The sequence below is a fragment of the Suricata suricatta genome, chromosome 3, assembly GCF_006229205.1.
Source record: "Suricata suricatta isolate VVHF042 chromosome 3, meerkat_22Aug2017_6uvM2_HiC, whole genome shotgun sequence".
Taxonomy (NCBI): Eukaryota; Metazoa; Chordata; class Mammalia; order Carnivora; family Herpestidae; genus Suricata; species Suricata suricatta.
The window spans coordinates 130,385,364-130,400,230 of NC_043702.1; the positions used below are offsets into that span (position 1 = coordinate 130,385,364).

At 35.9% G+C, this 14,867-nt stretch overlaps 1 protein-coding gene across 1 annotated transcript in view; it reads right to left on the minus strand.

Annotated features, from left to right (window-relative positions):
• Window positions 1–14,867, minus strand: part of HMCN1 (hemicentin 1) — a 436,837-nt gene that overhangs the window by 271,253 nt on the left and 150,717 nt on the right. The window contains exons 5-6 of the mRNA XM_029935183.1: window positions 7,183–7,354; window positions 5,759–5,865 (exon numbers count right to left, since the gene is read on the minus strand). Of these exons, the coding sequence (XP_029791043.1) occupies window positions 5,759–5,865; window positions 7,183–7,354 (279 nt within the window). The remainder of the gene's footprint in view (window positions 1–5,758; window positions 5,866–7,182; window positions 7,355–14,867) is intronic.

Consider the following 14,867-nt stretch of genomic DNA (forward strand, 5'->3'; position numbering starts at 1 on the left):
AACTGATGTTCAAAGAAATGATTGCTTGCCTAGGTTTAGATAGCCAAGTTAAATGGCAACTGCTCCAAGTTCATTGCTTTTTCTTCAGTACCCAAGATTTTTCTTCAGTACCAAGATTTTAGGATAACATCATCTCTGGGTTGACTTTGACACTATGGCATAGATGATAATGATATCCTCTAACCATTTGTTTGCCATTCTACATTTCTAAATACACTTCCATTAGGAGAGGTCAGGTTGCTTGATAGAATGTTGGTAAACTGCTTTCTGAATAAAAAGCCTTAATTATGGGTATTTGCCAATTTCTGTGGTGTAAATACTACCATCATTGCTGATTTCAAACTCCCAACATGACATTACTGAACACAGAGGTGGGAAGAAAAACTGCATAATTTCCTCTCCATAAGCCATTATGAGTCCGATGTAGTATACCATTAGCCCATGATAAAAGGGACTACAGTGTGTCTGTCACTCACAGAGATACCTCCGTCATTCCAGGAATGACACAAATTCCTTTTTTTAAAAAAATTCAATGCACATTATCCGGTCTTTTTTCCCACTAAAATAACTGAAGAGGCTGAATGTTCTAAATTATGGTGGAGCCTCCATCAGCTTGGGTTTGTGAGTGACTGTGTAAAGGAAAGCATCTTGTCCACACCCACAGAACATGTAACATTAGTAAGGAATTAACTTTCTTGTATTAAGCCAGTAAGAATCCCTCCTCCTACTAAATGTGAAGCCTGCCCTGTTATAAATTGACTTAAAATGTGATTGATAGAGCTGGATTTAATTCTCTTTCCTAAAGAGTTTCAATGTTTTATGAAAATAAATAAGCCCAGGGTACCTGGGTGACTCAGTCAGTTAAGCATATAACCCTTGATTTTGGCTCACAGTTGTGAGATTGAGTTCCTGAGTCAGGCTCTGTGCTGAGTGTGGTGCCTGCTTAACATTCTCTCTCTCTCCTTCTCCCTCTCTCTCTCTCTCTCTCTCTCTCTCTTTCTCTTTCTCTCCCCTTGTCTCTCTCTCTCTCTCTTCCTCCTCTTCCCCTTATGCACTGTCTCTCAAAAAAAGAAAGAAAGCTCAAAGTAAAAAAAAAACCCATCATGTGTATCTGCATTATTAGAAATATAGAGACAATTTTCAATTTACACATATTCAAGAACACAACTAATTTTATCATTAATGTGTCAATAAGTAGGTATTATTTCCCCATTTTTCTCAGACTTAGGAAATTAGGTAATTTCTTCAATGTCAAAGAGATATTAAGTAGTGGATCTTGAATTAGTACAGATGCAAACTCTTTTCAAAGTATTTGTTCTTAAGTGACATACTGTTCTTTAGAAATTAAAGAAATATGGTGATTTCAAATATTTATTGACAACCTACTATGGGCTGGGCATTGTGCCAGGCACACAGATATAATAATGCCAGCTAGATTTAAATACTATCATTTTATTAGGCATTGTATGTTTAGAGAAATGTGATATAAGGAAAGAAATGTACCCAAAGCATGCATATATATGTATGCATATACTATATCTCTATGTACCATATATATAGTACACATACACTAAAACATATACATGTACAGATATCCTTTTTTAAAGGAAACATTCTATTTGGCTGATAATCTGATACCAGCAGACTAAGAAAACTGGGAAATTTTCCAGAAAATCTCTACTATACAGCATTCCATTGACCCAAAACATCTGAATTAATGCTGCACCTAATCCATTTAAATAACACACCTGGTGTCATCTTCAGGCTTAGTCAAAAGAGTCACCAGGTGAGAATAATTGGAGGTCAGAATAATAATCTTCTTGTGTGGTCCTTCGTTGACTTGAGGTTTATTTAATTATGATTCCTAAACAAGCTTATGCCACTTGAGTATGGTTTCCAAAATACTCTTATCTTTAGAAAATCCATTAGGAGTCTCTGGCAGCCAGTGTACTATGTAAAACCAAAATATTTCTACTAGTCTCAGAATCTCAATATAATCATGTGGTTGGGTACACTTCTTTCTCTACTTGGAAGATTATCTAAGGACAGTGTATCCAAATTTACTTAATGGAAACAGGCCCCACGGGATGTGTTGGATTACATAATCACACTGATAATCCTAGACTAATAGAAACAGCTTGTGCCACCCAAACCCAAAGGGTGCTGACAATTATTTAATATCTTTGTAGGAAGTTTCCCTTAAGGAACAAAGTTTGGCCTGAGAGTTTTTGTGGTTATGTTCAAACACTGTATATGTAGATATAGCTGCCTGAATGGAAAATTTGTATCACACAGAAATGAGACCCAGGATTTGTAGCTTCTCTACAATGGAAATTTAGGGACATAAAACAACATTCTCTTGTGTTTTTAATAAAACTTTACATTCTTTTTACTCATCTATTTTTAACATGTTTTTACCTGCATGAGAGGCAACCTAAAACATGTGGGTCATTTATGTGAACTACACAGATGAGTAAACTCATTGTCTATTTGGTAATAGTGTCCTAATAAGTTACAGAAAAGTAATTACCACGGTTTTAGAGGAAAACTACAGAAAAAAAAGAAACTGCCACTCTCACAGCATTTTAAATCATGGACAAATTAAAGCATTCCATGCCAGCACACAACTAAATCAATTCTTCTACCTGCTTCCTTGGATATTATCAGAATAAAAGCAGTCATTTTTATTCGTGAATATTTATGTAATACTTTCCTGGACAGACATTGTGGCATAAACCATTGACAAAATTGGTCTAGAGTAAAATAGGAAGAGTAAATCTGAACAGAGATAAATATAAGGGGGAAAATCACCAAAAAGGGAGGTGCAGAAAAGTTGCAGTAGAAGGCCAGAGGGAGAAGAGAGCCTTTAAATGGAAAAAAGTCAGAAAAGGCTTGATGAAAGGTAGAAGTCAGATTGAAAGGAAGGGCATCTAGGGGAAGGAACAGTGTAAGAGAACACACAGGTCAAGAGAGTGTGGTAGGAGAGAGGGTGAGAGATGGTACAAAGTTATATTTGATTAGAGTGTACAGGAAAGTGATAGACAAGAGCTAGAAGGATTGGTTGAGGCTCAGTGAGAGGCCCTGGAAGACCATGCTAAGGTCAAATAATAGATAGTTTTCCATACTTGGGATGAAAACTGCTATGTGAAATATTCAAAAAGCCATTATGAATTCTACTGATAGATCAGACATTTTCCAGATAGCAGAGTGCATGGGAGATAGCAGCAAAGATAATACTACCTAATCTCAGACATTTCTCTTCTTGAGAAACTGCACATGTAAAACATTACCACTCATTACCCATCCAAAAGGGAGGTCTGGAGTCAGCAGTGATAGTTGTCTGTAGGTTCAGCTCAGTTTCCTTTGCATCAACCTGATATATTGTTTTGGTATTTAATGTAGGAGCAAAATAAGTTTATATTTAAATTGCATTGTAATGCATATCCTTTGTTTAGCTGCCACTAATTGTACTTTAGAAATGGTGTGACATCAGAACCAAGGCTTTTTTTGGTGAGGACTAGATAAAAATTTAAGATAATATGATAATAGATACTGTGTCTTTTCATTGTTTCCTTAATTATGGGAGTCTGAACTTACAGACTTGTCTAAACAGAGTCCTCACCACCTCATCCCCTTATCATCTCCCTCCTCACTCGGAGTAATCCTCAGTGCTTTTCTGTTCTAATTATCAATTAAAATGTGTTTAATGCCCATTAAATATCAGGGAACACAGCCAAAGGCAAAACTCCATAAATGTTTATTGAATGCATGACTGAGTGGGTAGATGTGTTAGGCACAAGATAAAGCAACAACCACGCAATATTTCTCTTCTTCTGGGCAAGAGTTTTACTAGAGGAAATATCATGGGTAGCAATCCAAATCACCTGCAAAAGAGGTTCATATACTTCGCAATAAGTTGCCAATAGAAGAAATGTCATCACTTGTACATATTTCACAATCAATAACTTGATGCTTATTCAGAAAGCAAGAAGAAATTGCTTCAGTGAACTTGCTAGTCAAGACACTGTTGGCTTAGGTGACACTTAAGATATTTGAGGAAAAAAGAGACTCTAAACCTCCTGTCCTCTCTACTGTGGTCACAGAAACTCAGACTCAACACTAGTCATACACTGGGGGAGTTGGTTAAAGTAACTACAACATCCAGTTTGGCTACATTTGTTTAAAATATAGCAGTAAAACATTACATCATTACAACTGAATACCCTCAGTAAATAGTGAGGAAGTGCATGGAAGTGGGTGAATAACAGCAGACGGGGCCATTACATTTCACATTGCCTTTTTACCCAAACACTTATCCCATATTTTCTACCTCCAAAAAAAAATCTATATGAAAGTTTCTACTTTCCCTATAAGACTGAGAGGTCCAAGAATAAAGAACTGATATTCTAGGGCTTGAATGGAGTTACAATGGAATCTTTTATTCTTTAAGCTGGGAAATACAGTCATGCTTTTAAAAAGAAAAAAGCAAACAAAAACAAAAACTGGCATGCAAAAATGGCACCTCAGATGCCTGGGGTATGAACACCTCCACGCACATTCACAGCAGCTCTAACATTTCAATCATGAGCCCATGAATTCCATTTTTTTTTTTCACGTAGGGAAGTTGAGACAGCAAGAGTAAATGATGCAAGGGGTATCTTCATTAGAGTTATCCCAAAAGGATTCTAGAGCAAGTTGTTTATTTGGGAGGTACAAAGGATGCTCATAGGAAGAGGGGAAGTGATACAGGAAAAGGAATGTAGCCCCAGAAGGGCGTGCTTTTAATCCTGCTCCCATGTGGACAACTGGAGTTTATTCCTGCCAGAGACTGAAAGCTGCTCCTGCGGGGTTTCAATTCTCTGGCAGAACAGCTTTCTTCTGTTCTGGGGGGGAAAAAAACCCTCTTAGGCACAGAAATGCAGATACTGGAGTTGGAATTAGGCCAGAGCACATTGCAAAGCCTGAGAAACATGGGCAAGTCCCTCAGAACATCCACTACAATGAGTCACACATATAATCTACAGCAGAACTGGATTTCAATTTACTGTATCCAGAATTCGGGGTGGGGGGTGTTTTCTCCTTCATATTACCGTAATATAATGTTTAGAGTGAACATATACTATGTGATGTAATTCTAGGATCCAAATACCATACTAGTTTCAAGTAAACAATGAATGTAGATCCATCCAAATAACAATAGCCAATACAACCTGAGTGCTTATGTTGTAACAGGAACTATGCTAAGTATTTCATTTGTATCATATTAATTTTATTCTTAACATAATTCTATGAAGTAAAAGAATATTATTTTTATCCCGACACAAGGAGGAGGAAAGCAAGGCACAGAAGATGGTACAGTCCCAAGGAAATAAAGCTTTTAAGTGGCAGCATTGAGATCTCACACAGGCACCCCCACACTAAGCCTATGCCCCTAACCATTATTCTCAACCAGGTCCATCTCCAATTATTTTGGGGAAAGGAGATAGATAAAAAAAAGTCAATATACAGGTTTGATTTCTGGAAAACTATCTGAGAAATTTAAGTGTACTCTGTGGTGATATCGATGCCTTTCATGGTCATCACAAGTTAACATGACCAAATTCACGTGATCAAGATACCTTTACAAATGTATTACTTATACTGTTTTTTAGTAAAAGCATTCATTCTCATGATTCCAAGAGAAGATATAAATATTGTATACACTTTATAAAATGCCAACATCAAAACAAAATAAATAGACTTTGTAAAATAACCATACCTTCACTGTCCACATTCCAGCCTCTGGCTCTTTAACATTCACCACCTTGGCAGAGTTATGGATATTTAATAGCTCATTCAGGCCAAAACCCTTTCTTATCAGCTTCCCTAGAAGGCAGCCATAAAGGTAACAAGCATAAGCTTTCTTTCATCTATGTGTATTAGCTATATACATTTCCAGTATAAATTACCCGATGGACATTTGTGCCTCTAGCTTAAAACATTATTTATATCTAACTATGTTTAATTTTATGGTTTCTGGACATTGAAACTAAAGTATTAGATTCCCATTTGCTACGAGGATTTGGTCTTAAAACAAAAATAACAACCGGCAGACTGCAATCATATTTCCAAAGCCAGCCTAGATAACAATTATTATGGCTACTGAGTTATGTGCAGTCACTAGAGCCATTTAGATTAATAGATGGCAAGAGCAGTAAACCAGAATAAATGTCTTTTTGGAGATCACTCAAGGTATTACTAGCAGGGAGAGCCTTGGGCATATTTGTGCACAAAGCCCAAAACATGAACCTATGTTCCATGAAACACAGGAGAAGGCTTTTATTGTCATATTTAAAGGAGGCAGTGGAATAAAGCAGCATGATACCATCTCCTATGACCTGAGATTTATCTAAAGTATCTAATAGTTGGGACTCAGAGAAGAAAAGCAAATTTGGAATTAAGCCATAGTTTTGTTGGCCACTCTTGCCCAAACACTCACAAATAGGTTTAAAGATAAAACACATTAAAGCCACAATGGAAATGATAATATGTTGCAAACATGAATAGGTTAAAAAAAAATTCTAAATGCAAATAGTAGGGGAAATGAGGTTTCTATCTTTAGTAGATTCCTTTACAATGTAAGTCTTATTATAATATTCAACTAGAAACAGAATCAGGCCAGTTCTTAGGATTATAACATATAATTGAGGAATCAAAGTAAATTAAAACCATTATTCTAATAAGAATATAAATGTGGTTTTTAACTGTCATCTATAAAACTTATCAAGAAGACAATATGGTAAAAAAAATTAGGGAGTTGTTTTAAAGGAGGTATTTCATGTGATTCATTAAAGTAGCATAAAATACTACAGAATATGTTACTGTGAAATATTTCCTCATGTATAAATTAGGAAAATATAATTTCAGGCTCAATTTAAATAATTTTTCTTTTGAGTAGTTTAGCTACAATTAAATTACTAAATCTGATCTGTGTAAATTATTTGGAGTTTCCGTTTTTTTAACCTCATGTTAATTCAGTATTTGTGACTAAAATGTTTTATTTTTTAAGAATCTTTCATAGTCACTTTTGAATTTACTGAAATTATTCATAAAGTTAGCACTAACTTGACATAAATAAATGTCCAAAAACTTTTACCTTTCATGGTGTTCATATTTTATTATATGATGCATGATATATCTTACCTAAAGGATTACGAATTTCAATCCCTGGAGAAGGACCACTCAGAGACACAGTAACCTCTTTTAGGCTGGGATCAAAAGGAATTTTCCAAGTGTTTACAGCTTGTTCCAGATGATCTGTTGATAACAGGTGCACTTTAGAGGACTGCACTGCTTCCTCCACCCATTTTAACACCTATAAAAGAAAAGAAGGAAGCGTGAGTGAGGTCAGAAACACTCACAATTCTATAGATCCATGACTTCCAGATACAGTATTTCTCTCTGGTTAATCTCATGAATCAGGTACTTCCGATTCTAGTGTGGGGTTTAGTTCCATCACAGTGAAGAGAAACCTTTTCCTAAATCCAGTTATTACAGTAGCTTGAATAAGACACTAGTTTAGTCCATTCTAAAATTTCAAGTTTTCTATTTGGAATAATATATATTAAAAATGAGATTATGGTGTCCAAAAAAGCCAGTAAAGTGAAATAGGCAGAGATATTACAGACAGCTTTATATTTTTCAAGAGAAATAAAAAGAACCTATGAAAAACATGGTACTGCCAATATTGTGAGATCCCTTTTCCCTCCATTCTCTCTTTCTGGATTTCTTTTAAGATCCATTTTTTAAAAAGATAATTAGCAAATTATCTAATCCAATTTCAATATATTGGGTCTATAAATTACTGGAATACAGTATATTATAATTATATATAGAATATTTAATATATATTGCAGTATATCAAATGTTAAAAAATAATTGCAATGCCAGCAAAATGTTCATTTTTTATGATAAAATAAATAAGTACCAAAAATAATGGAAGAAATTAACCACTGTGTTTTTTTGAAAAATAGAAAAATACTTCAGGTTAGAATGAATTAAAGTAATTAATGCTTCACTGTAAACAAGAAAGACTTCCGGTTCTCAGGAGTGTTTTGCAATAGCAAATACAAGTTCTCATTAAACAAACAGTGCATGTCTGGGCAGGAACTGCTTACCTGGACTCGCTACAATTATTCTAAATCATGATAATCTTTAATCTACCTCTGATCTTCCTCTGGTTCAAATATCTTTCAAGATTATATCCTATCATGAATAATTTCCCTTGTAATTATGCATAAAACACTAAACAGAGCTGAATATGAAGCTACAGCCTGTTTGAAATAAATAAAAATTATTTTAATTACAATAGTGGCCATTACAAATCAGTCCAACAACAAGTACTATGTAAGAACTTCATTTTCTATAATAACTATCCCTTGATTTTTGTCCACAGGGAAGAGGAAGGTAGCTAACACATCCCATAAGTAACAATGGTTATGCAATTATGTTCCTTCATAAAACACACGTTTATGGTTTAAGCTACTCTTCCTGGTACTAAGTATTTTAGTCACTATTTAGTAACCATTCTTCCTCTCTGAACGAGTGTTTACTAAATTTTGTGCATGCTTTATACTGAGTTTTAATGACTCGTCTGTCTTTTCTCCAGGGTCAAGATCAGCCCACATCTCCTTCATGTTTGTACACCCAAAACCAAGCGGCATGCTGTACACACGATAAAGGTGGGGTATGCACGAATGTCCACAAAGTTGGTCATAATAACGATGTCTTTGTAAATAAAAAATGTTATGGGAATTTATGAAGCAGAGAACGCTTGCTGAAATAACGCATGTAAAGTGCCCATCAGAGTCGCTGCCACATAACAGACAAATGTTTCCTTGCTGCTATATCTCAATTCCTTTCTTTTCCCCTCAAGGAGTATTTCTCCAATGGCTTCATATGCGAAGTGAAAAAACTCATTCATGAAAGTCAGATAATATTTCTGTAAGTGAAAACAGAGAGGTGAAGTCATTCCGGGTAGAAGAGAGGGCCTGAGGAAATACATGAAGACAGAAGGACGCCAAGTATGTTGGGAACAGGAGTGCCGGCATGTTGCTGCAGCTAAGTGTTCAGAAAAAGGGGAGGCAGGAGATGAGGCTGGAAGCTTGTGTCAAGGGCGGACTCTGCATGATCATCTAGTCAGGCAACGACATTTGGATTTTATCCTAAACACCCCAGTGAAAAATTACTGAAAGGCTTTAAGCAGAGGACTAATACAGTAAAAATGCTATTTTACAGAAAGCACACAAACCTTATTGTGGCGTCAGAGAAAAAGTGACCAGAAAGACCAAACCTACTATAGTTAATTACCCCTAAAATGAAACTATGTATTTCCTCAAATTTTAACCTTATAAGGCAGCTGGATTTTATTTAAAAAATGGAGCATACATCAACATAATTGTCCAAAGAAGCAGATGCCATATTTGAAAAATGGGTTCTCAGGAATCATGCTTGAATAGAAATGTAGGGATCATCTGCTCAATAAATCTGTCTGTATAGCTATAGAAATCAGACTGGTTGTAACTAATATTTGGCCACAAATAAAACACATTTTAATAAGCTGAGTGTTGACATTTTTATTTCTTATACATAGAACATGGCTGTTGAACTCAAAGAAATGGAAATACTGGCTTATTATCTAAAAAGCAATTGAGAAATGTGATTGATAACAAATAACTTTGAGGATAATGTCCAGTGAGGAGATGCAAGAGGGCAAAGGACAAGAGAAAATGGATAAATGAACAGAACATCTGTTTTAGTGATAAGAGACTTAATGTGTTTATAAATAATTCTCAGTCAAAAAGAATTAGCAAACACAAAGTGGATCCCGCCTCAAGTTTAACAATGAAATGCAACAGAAATGAAAGAGAAATTCTTTATACATCCTTCATTAAATGAATATTTATCTCTGGATGGCTCCTCAAATATATCTTTCCTTCAAACACAATGCAGAGGGATTATGATATGTCACTGAAAATTTATCCATCGTCTATTACATATGCATAGAAATCACTAAGTCCTAGGCATTCTTCTGAAAATGGAAGACTTTCTAATTTAGCTGCATTTTCATAAGGCAAGTGGGTTCAAATGGTATGGAATATAAGAGCTTTTGAGTTTACTCAGTACTGTTTGCAATTCATCAACATTTATGAGGCTTTCACAAAGGGATTACTACGTATCATAATATTACTTGTGAAAGATACAGTACAGACTTCTGAAAAGTCACTTTTTTATCCAGTTATAAAAAAAATCAAATAGAAAACAGATGCAATCCACTTTGTTACAAAATACAGATTTTGCCAGCATATGCATAAATGAAGATCACTGCAGGCTGCAGAATCACCATTAGTGAGATTTCTGGCCTCCATGTCGCCACATATAAGAAAAAACTCTTTAATTGTCTAACCAGGAGAAATGTTCTCATGAGATTGTAAATGATCTTCTGTTTTAATGGCAAATGGAACAAAACTAGAACAATGTGAGAATCATTGGACTGGTAAATTTTTATTAACATAAAAGCTGTTTCAAATCACTAGGGAACTATTAATTATACATTAAAATTTTTAATGTAAAAATGTTTCTCTGATGATTGATATCAGTTTATATCTCAAAGGACTTTTGGGACCATCTAATACAGCACCTTTATTTTACAGATAGGAAACTGATATTTGATAGAGTTCTTAGACCTCTTAAACACCTAACCAGACTGATTCTAGCTCAAAAATTATGTTTTACATAAGACCCCTGTGTTCTTGAAGATACTCTCTTAGTTTGTATATTTTATATCCAATGTAATGATCAATATTTAAAAGATCATATCCATATCAGATAAAGGGTTAGTATCCAAAATCTATAAAGAACATATCAAAACTCAATACCCAAAAAACAAATAATCCAGTGGGCAAAAGACATGAATAGACACTTCTCCCCAAAGAAGACATCCAGATGGCCAAGCAACACATGAAAAAATGCTCACCATCACTCATCATCAGGAAAATACAAATCAAACCTACAATGAGATACTACCTCACACCTGTCAGAAAGGCTAACATTAGCAACTCAGGCAACGACAGACCTTGGGGAGGATGTAGAGAAAGAGGAGCTCTTTTGCACTGCTGGTAGGAATGCAAACTGGTGCGGCCACTCTGGAAAACAGTACAGAGGTTCCTCAAAAAATTAAAAATAGAACTACCCACGACCCAGTAATTGCACTACTAGGTATTAATCCAAGGAATACATGTGTGCTGTTTCAAAGGGGCACATGCACCCCAATGTTTATTGCAATGCTAGTGACAATAGCCAAAGTATGAAAGAGCCCAAATATCCATCAACAGATGAATGGATAAAGAAGATGAGGTGTGTACACACACACACACACACACACACACACACACACACACATATATACAGCACACAATAGAGTATTATTTGGCAATCAAAAAGAATGAAATCTTGTCATTTGCAACTATGTAGATGGAACTAGAAGATATTATGCTAAGTGAAATTAGTCAGAGAAAGACAACTTCATGTAACTTCACTCATCTGAGGAATTTAAAACACAAGACAGATGAACATAAGGGAAGGGAAGCAAAAATAATATAAAAACAGGGAGGGGGAAAAACATAAGGGACTCTTAAATATAGAGAACAAGCAGAGGGTTACTGGAGGGGATGGGAGGGGGGATGGGCTAAATAGGTAAGGGGCATTAAGGTATCTACTCCTGAAATCATTGTTGAAGTATATACTAACTCAGATGTAAATCTAAAAAACAAATATATAAATAATAAATAAATAAATAAGAGTATGTGAAAAGGTAGCCTTTAGGCTCTGTATTCATTGGTGACAAGCCCTCTCTCAGCACCAAATTTTCAACATTGAAGCTGAATAGGGTGCAGACTTGCATATGTGGTCTTAAATGTGAGCACGAGGCTCTGTTTAGTTTTTATTTATTTATTTGGTTAGTCAGCTTAGGATTTCAAAATGCCATGGAGTAATCTCTAAACTTAAGTCAGTAATTTTTTTTAAATACCAAAATATATGCCTCACAGTAGCGCTGGATGCAGATTTTCAAGTTTAGTAATTAAAGAATGTCAGAAAATGATTTTAATAAAGCAAGAGCAATATAAAAGGCAGAGTTAGGTGTAAATGTGCCCATCTAATAATCAGAACTATTCTGAAAAAGTTTGTGTGATATTAATACAAGCACTTTTATAGTGTTTATTACATGCTAGATACCTTTAGAAACTTTACAACAACTTTTGCAACAATTCTTTGATACAGGTATATGATTATTTCCATCTTATAGATGAAGAAACAAAAACAAAAACAAAACTGAGGCTTAGATCACAAAGTTTGTAAGTCACACAACTGCAAACAATCAGGGCTGGTTCTTTAATTCCAGTAATCTTATACATTTTCTGAAGTATTATAAAGAAAAATGACAGTTTTTAAGAATAAATCAGAAATAAAGCTAGCGAAAAACAAAAATTAGTGCATTTCTAATGAGAAGTAACATGCAAAACAGTGATCTGATCAGCTACATATTTTTATTACTTTTGGGCAACAGATTATCAAGAATTAAATTAAGCATCTTTTTGTGGTAAACCCTACGTAATAGCAGAGGCAGGCTTCACTCTGATCCTCTGGATAACCAGGAGAGCCTTTTCCCCCCCAGGTTCAAACTCATTTCTACTCTGCAGTCCAGCATGGAGCCCATAATACAGAATATTCTTGGAAGTCACCAAGTCGTTACTGAGCATCTACTGAATATCAAGGGTAGTATAGGATATTATAAATACCAAAGAAATAGAAGCATATTTCCAGCCTTATAAGATATGACAATCTAGGTGGAGAAATGGGGTAGGCATTAAGAACAAATTAACTAGCTCTTACATTCAAGTAATAAATAAGCAAGATAAGAATACAAATGCGCAGGGATGCCTGGTGGGGCTCAGTCAGTTAAGCATCTGACTTCAGCTCACGTCATGATCTCGCAGTTTGTGGGTTTGAACCCTGTGTTGGGCTCTGTGCTGACAGCTCAGAGCCTGGAGCCTGCTTCAGATTCTGTGTCTCCCTGTCTCTCCTCCCCTCCCCCATTCATGCTCTGTCTCTCTCTGTCTCTGTCTCTCTCTTTCAAAAATAAAAATAAACAAAAAAGGATACAAATGTTTAATGAATAGTTATAAACTGTGATGCACTTTTCTACTCAAAAAGTTTTAATGATTCCCAGTTACATCCAGGATAAAGCCTAAGCCAAGAGAATATTAAAAGCCTGGCAATGGCAGCTGTCCACCTTGAATGAAGGCAATAAAGAGGTGCATTGTCTATGGGAAAGTAAAAAATAAGAAGAGAACTTACTAAAAGTTGGTCTGTTTCTTAATATCTCCATGTGATAGTAACCCTAAACAATGTCAAACATTCCTCCTTGAAAAAAATCTTTGTTGTTCTGAAATCTAAAGAATTGCTTATTGTGGAGTATTGATAAAACATGTAAGCTTCAAATTAGCACATTTTTATTACTTTCCCTTTAAGAAATGTTATATTCTACATAGACATTAATTCAGAGAGCTCCCGTGTACATCAGGTACATGGTCATGCAAATTATGCTGCTCACTTTCAAGAGTAAGTATATAGCACTGTGATCCTATGTGTACCTGTGTTTGCCAGCAGATGGGAGGTAAGCCTTGATAGTTCAGGAGTTACATGATAGGACATATGGTAACAAGACTGCTCCAGCATCTATGTTGAAATTAGACTCTAAGGGTGCCAGGACAAAGCAAGGAGATCAGAAATGAAGCTGTGGGTGGGAGATGACCCAGGGTGACCCAGACCAGGGCTGTGGCAGTGGGGCAATGAGAAGTGACCAGTTCTGGAAGTTTGCTGAAGTCAGGCTTGATAAGGTTTCCCCAAAGATTGGATGTGAGGGTCTGATGATGATACCTCTGTTGCCATTAACTGAGATTGAGAAGACTGTGGAAGGGGTTGACTTAAAGGGGTGGAGGCATGAGAATGAGATGGAGGCGTTTGGCTTGGGCATGCTAAATTTACATCAGGTGAAAGTACAAAGGAGGTGTTCAGGTATATGGGACTGGACCAGTCCAGTTGAGAGATCCAGGTAGGCGATATCATGGAATTTAAAGTCAAGAAGTTTCCCTTGCAGCTCCTCCCCTCCCAGAACTTACACAAAGGAGGAAAAACATCATCCTATTACAAGAAGCTTAGATATCCACACATACTGGCTTGGAATGGAGCCTTGGAACAAGTTTTCCCTTGTTCTCATTCCAGGAAACCTTCAGATGACAATCTGCCCACCTTGTATATGTGCCTGCAGGGAGCCAATGCGCTAAGCATGTCAATACAAGTGTTCTAGACTTATGGCAGTTAGGTTTCTCACCATAAATGAATGAGTTGGCATTCTGATTTTATACAACACTGCTATGAGTTTGGTTAATAACAGCCTCGTCCTGAGGATGGCTCCACTCACAGAGTGCGGACAAACCCAACTTCACAGTTAGCAAATTTTAACAAATCCACCACAGGAATATCACACTTTGAGATCTCTTGAGAAGGTCTTCTGCTGATAATATCCACTTGTATTACTTTTGTGTAACTAATACCTGCTTAATTTGGAAAATTGTACAGTGAGCTTTTCCAACATTGAGTGTTCAAAAACAAGTGTGGTTGGTGATTCAATGTACAAGTCTGTGCAATGCTTGCCATGCTTGTGTTAAGGGTATGCAAAATAAAAAATCATTTGTGTTATAAGTTTTTTTTTTAAGGACTTTCTGGTGGAACGAAAATTTTACCCATGTCATTCAGAGAACATGGGC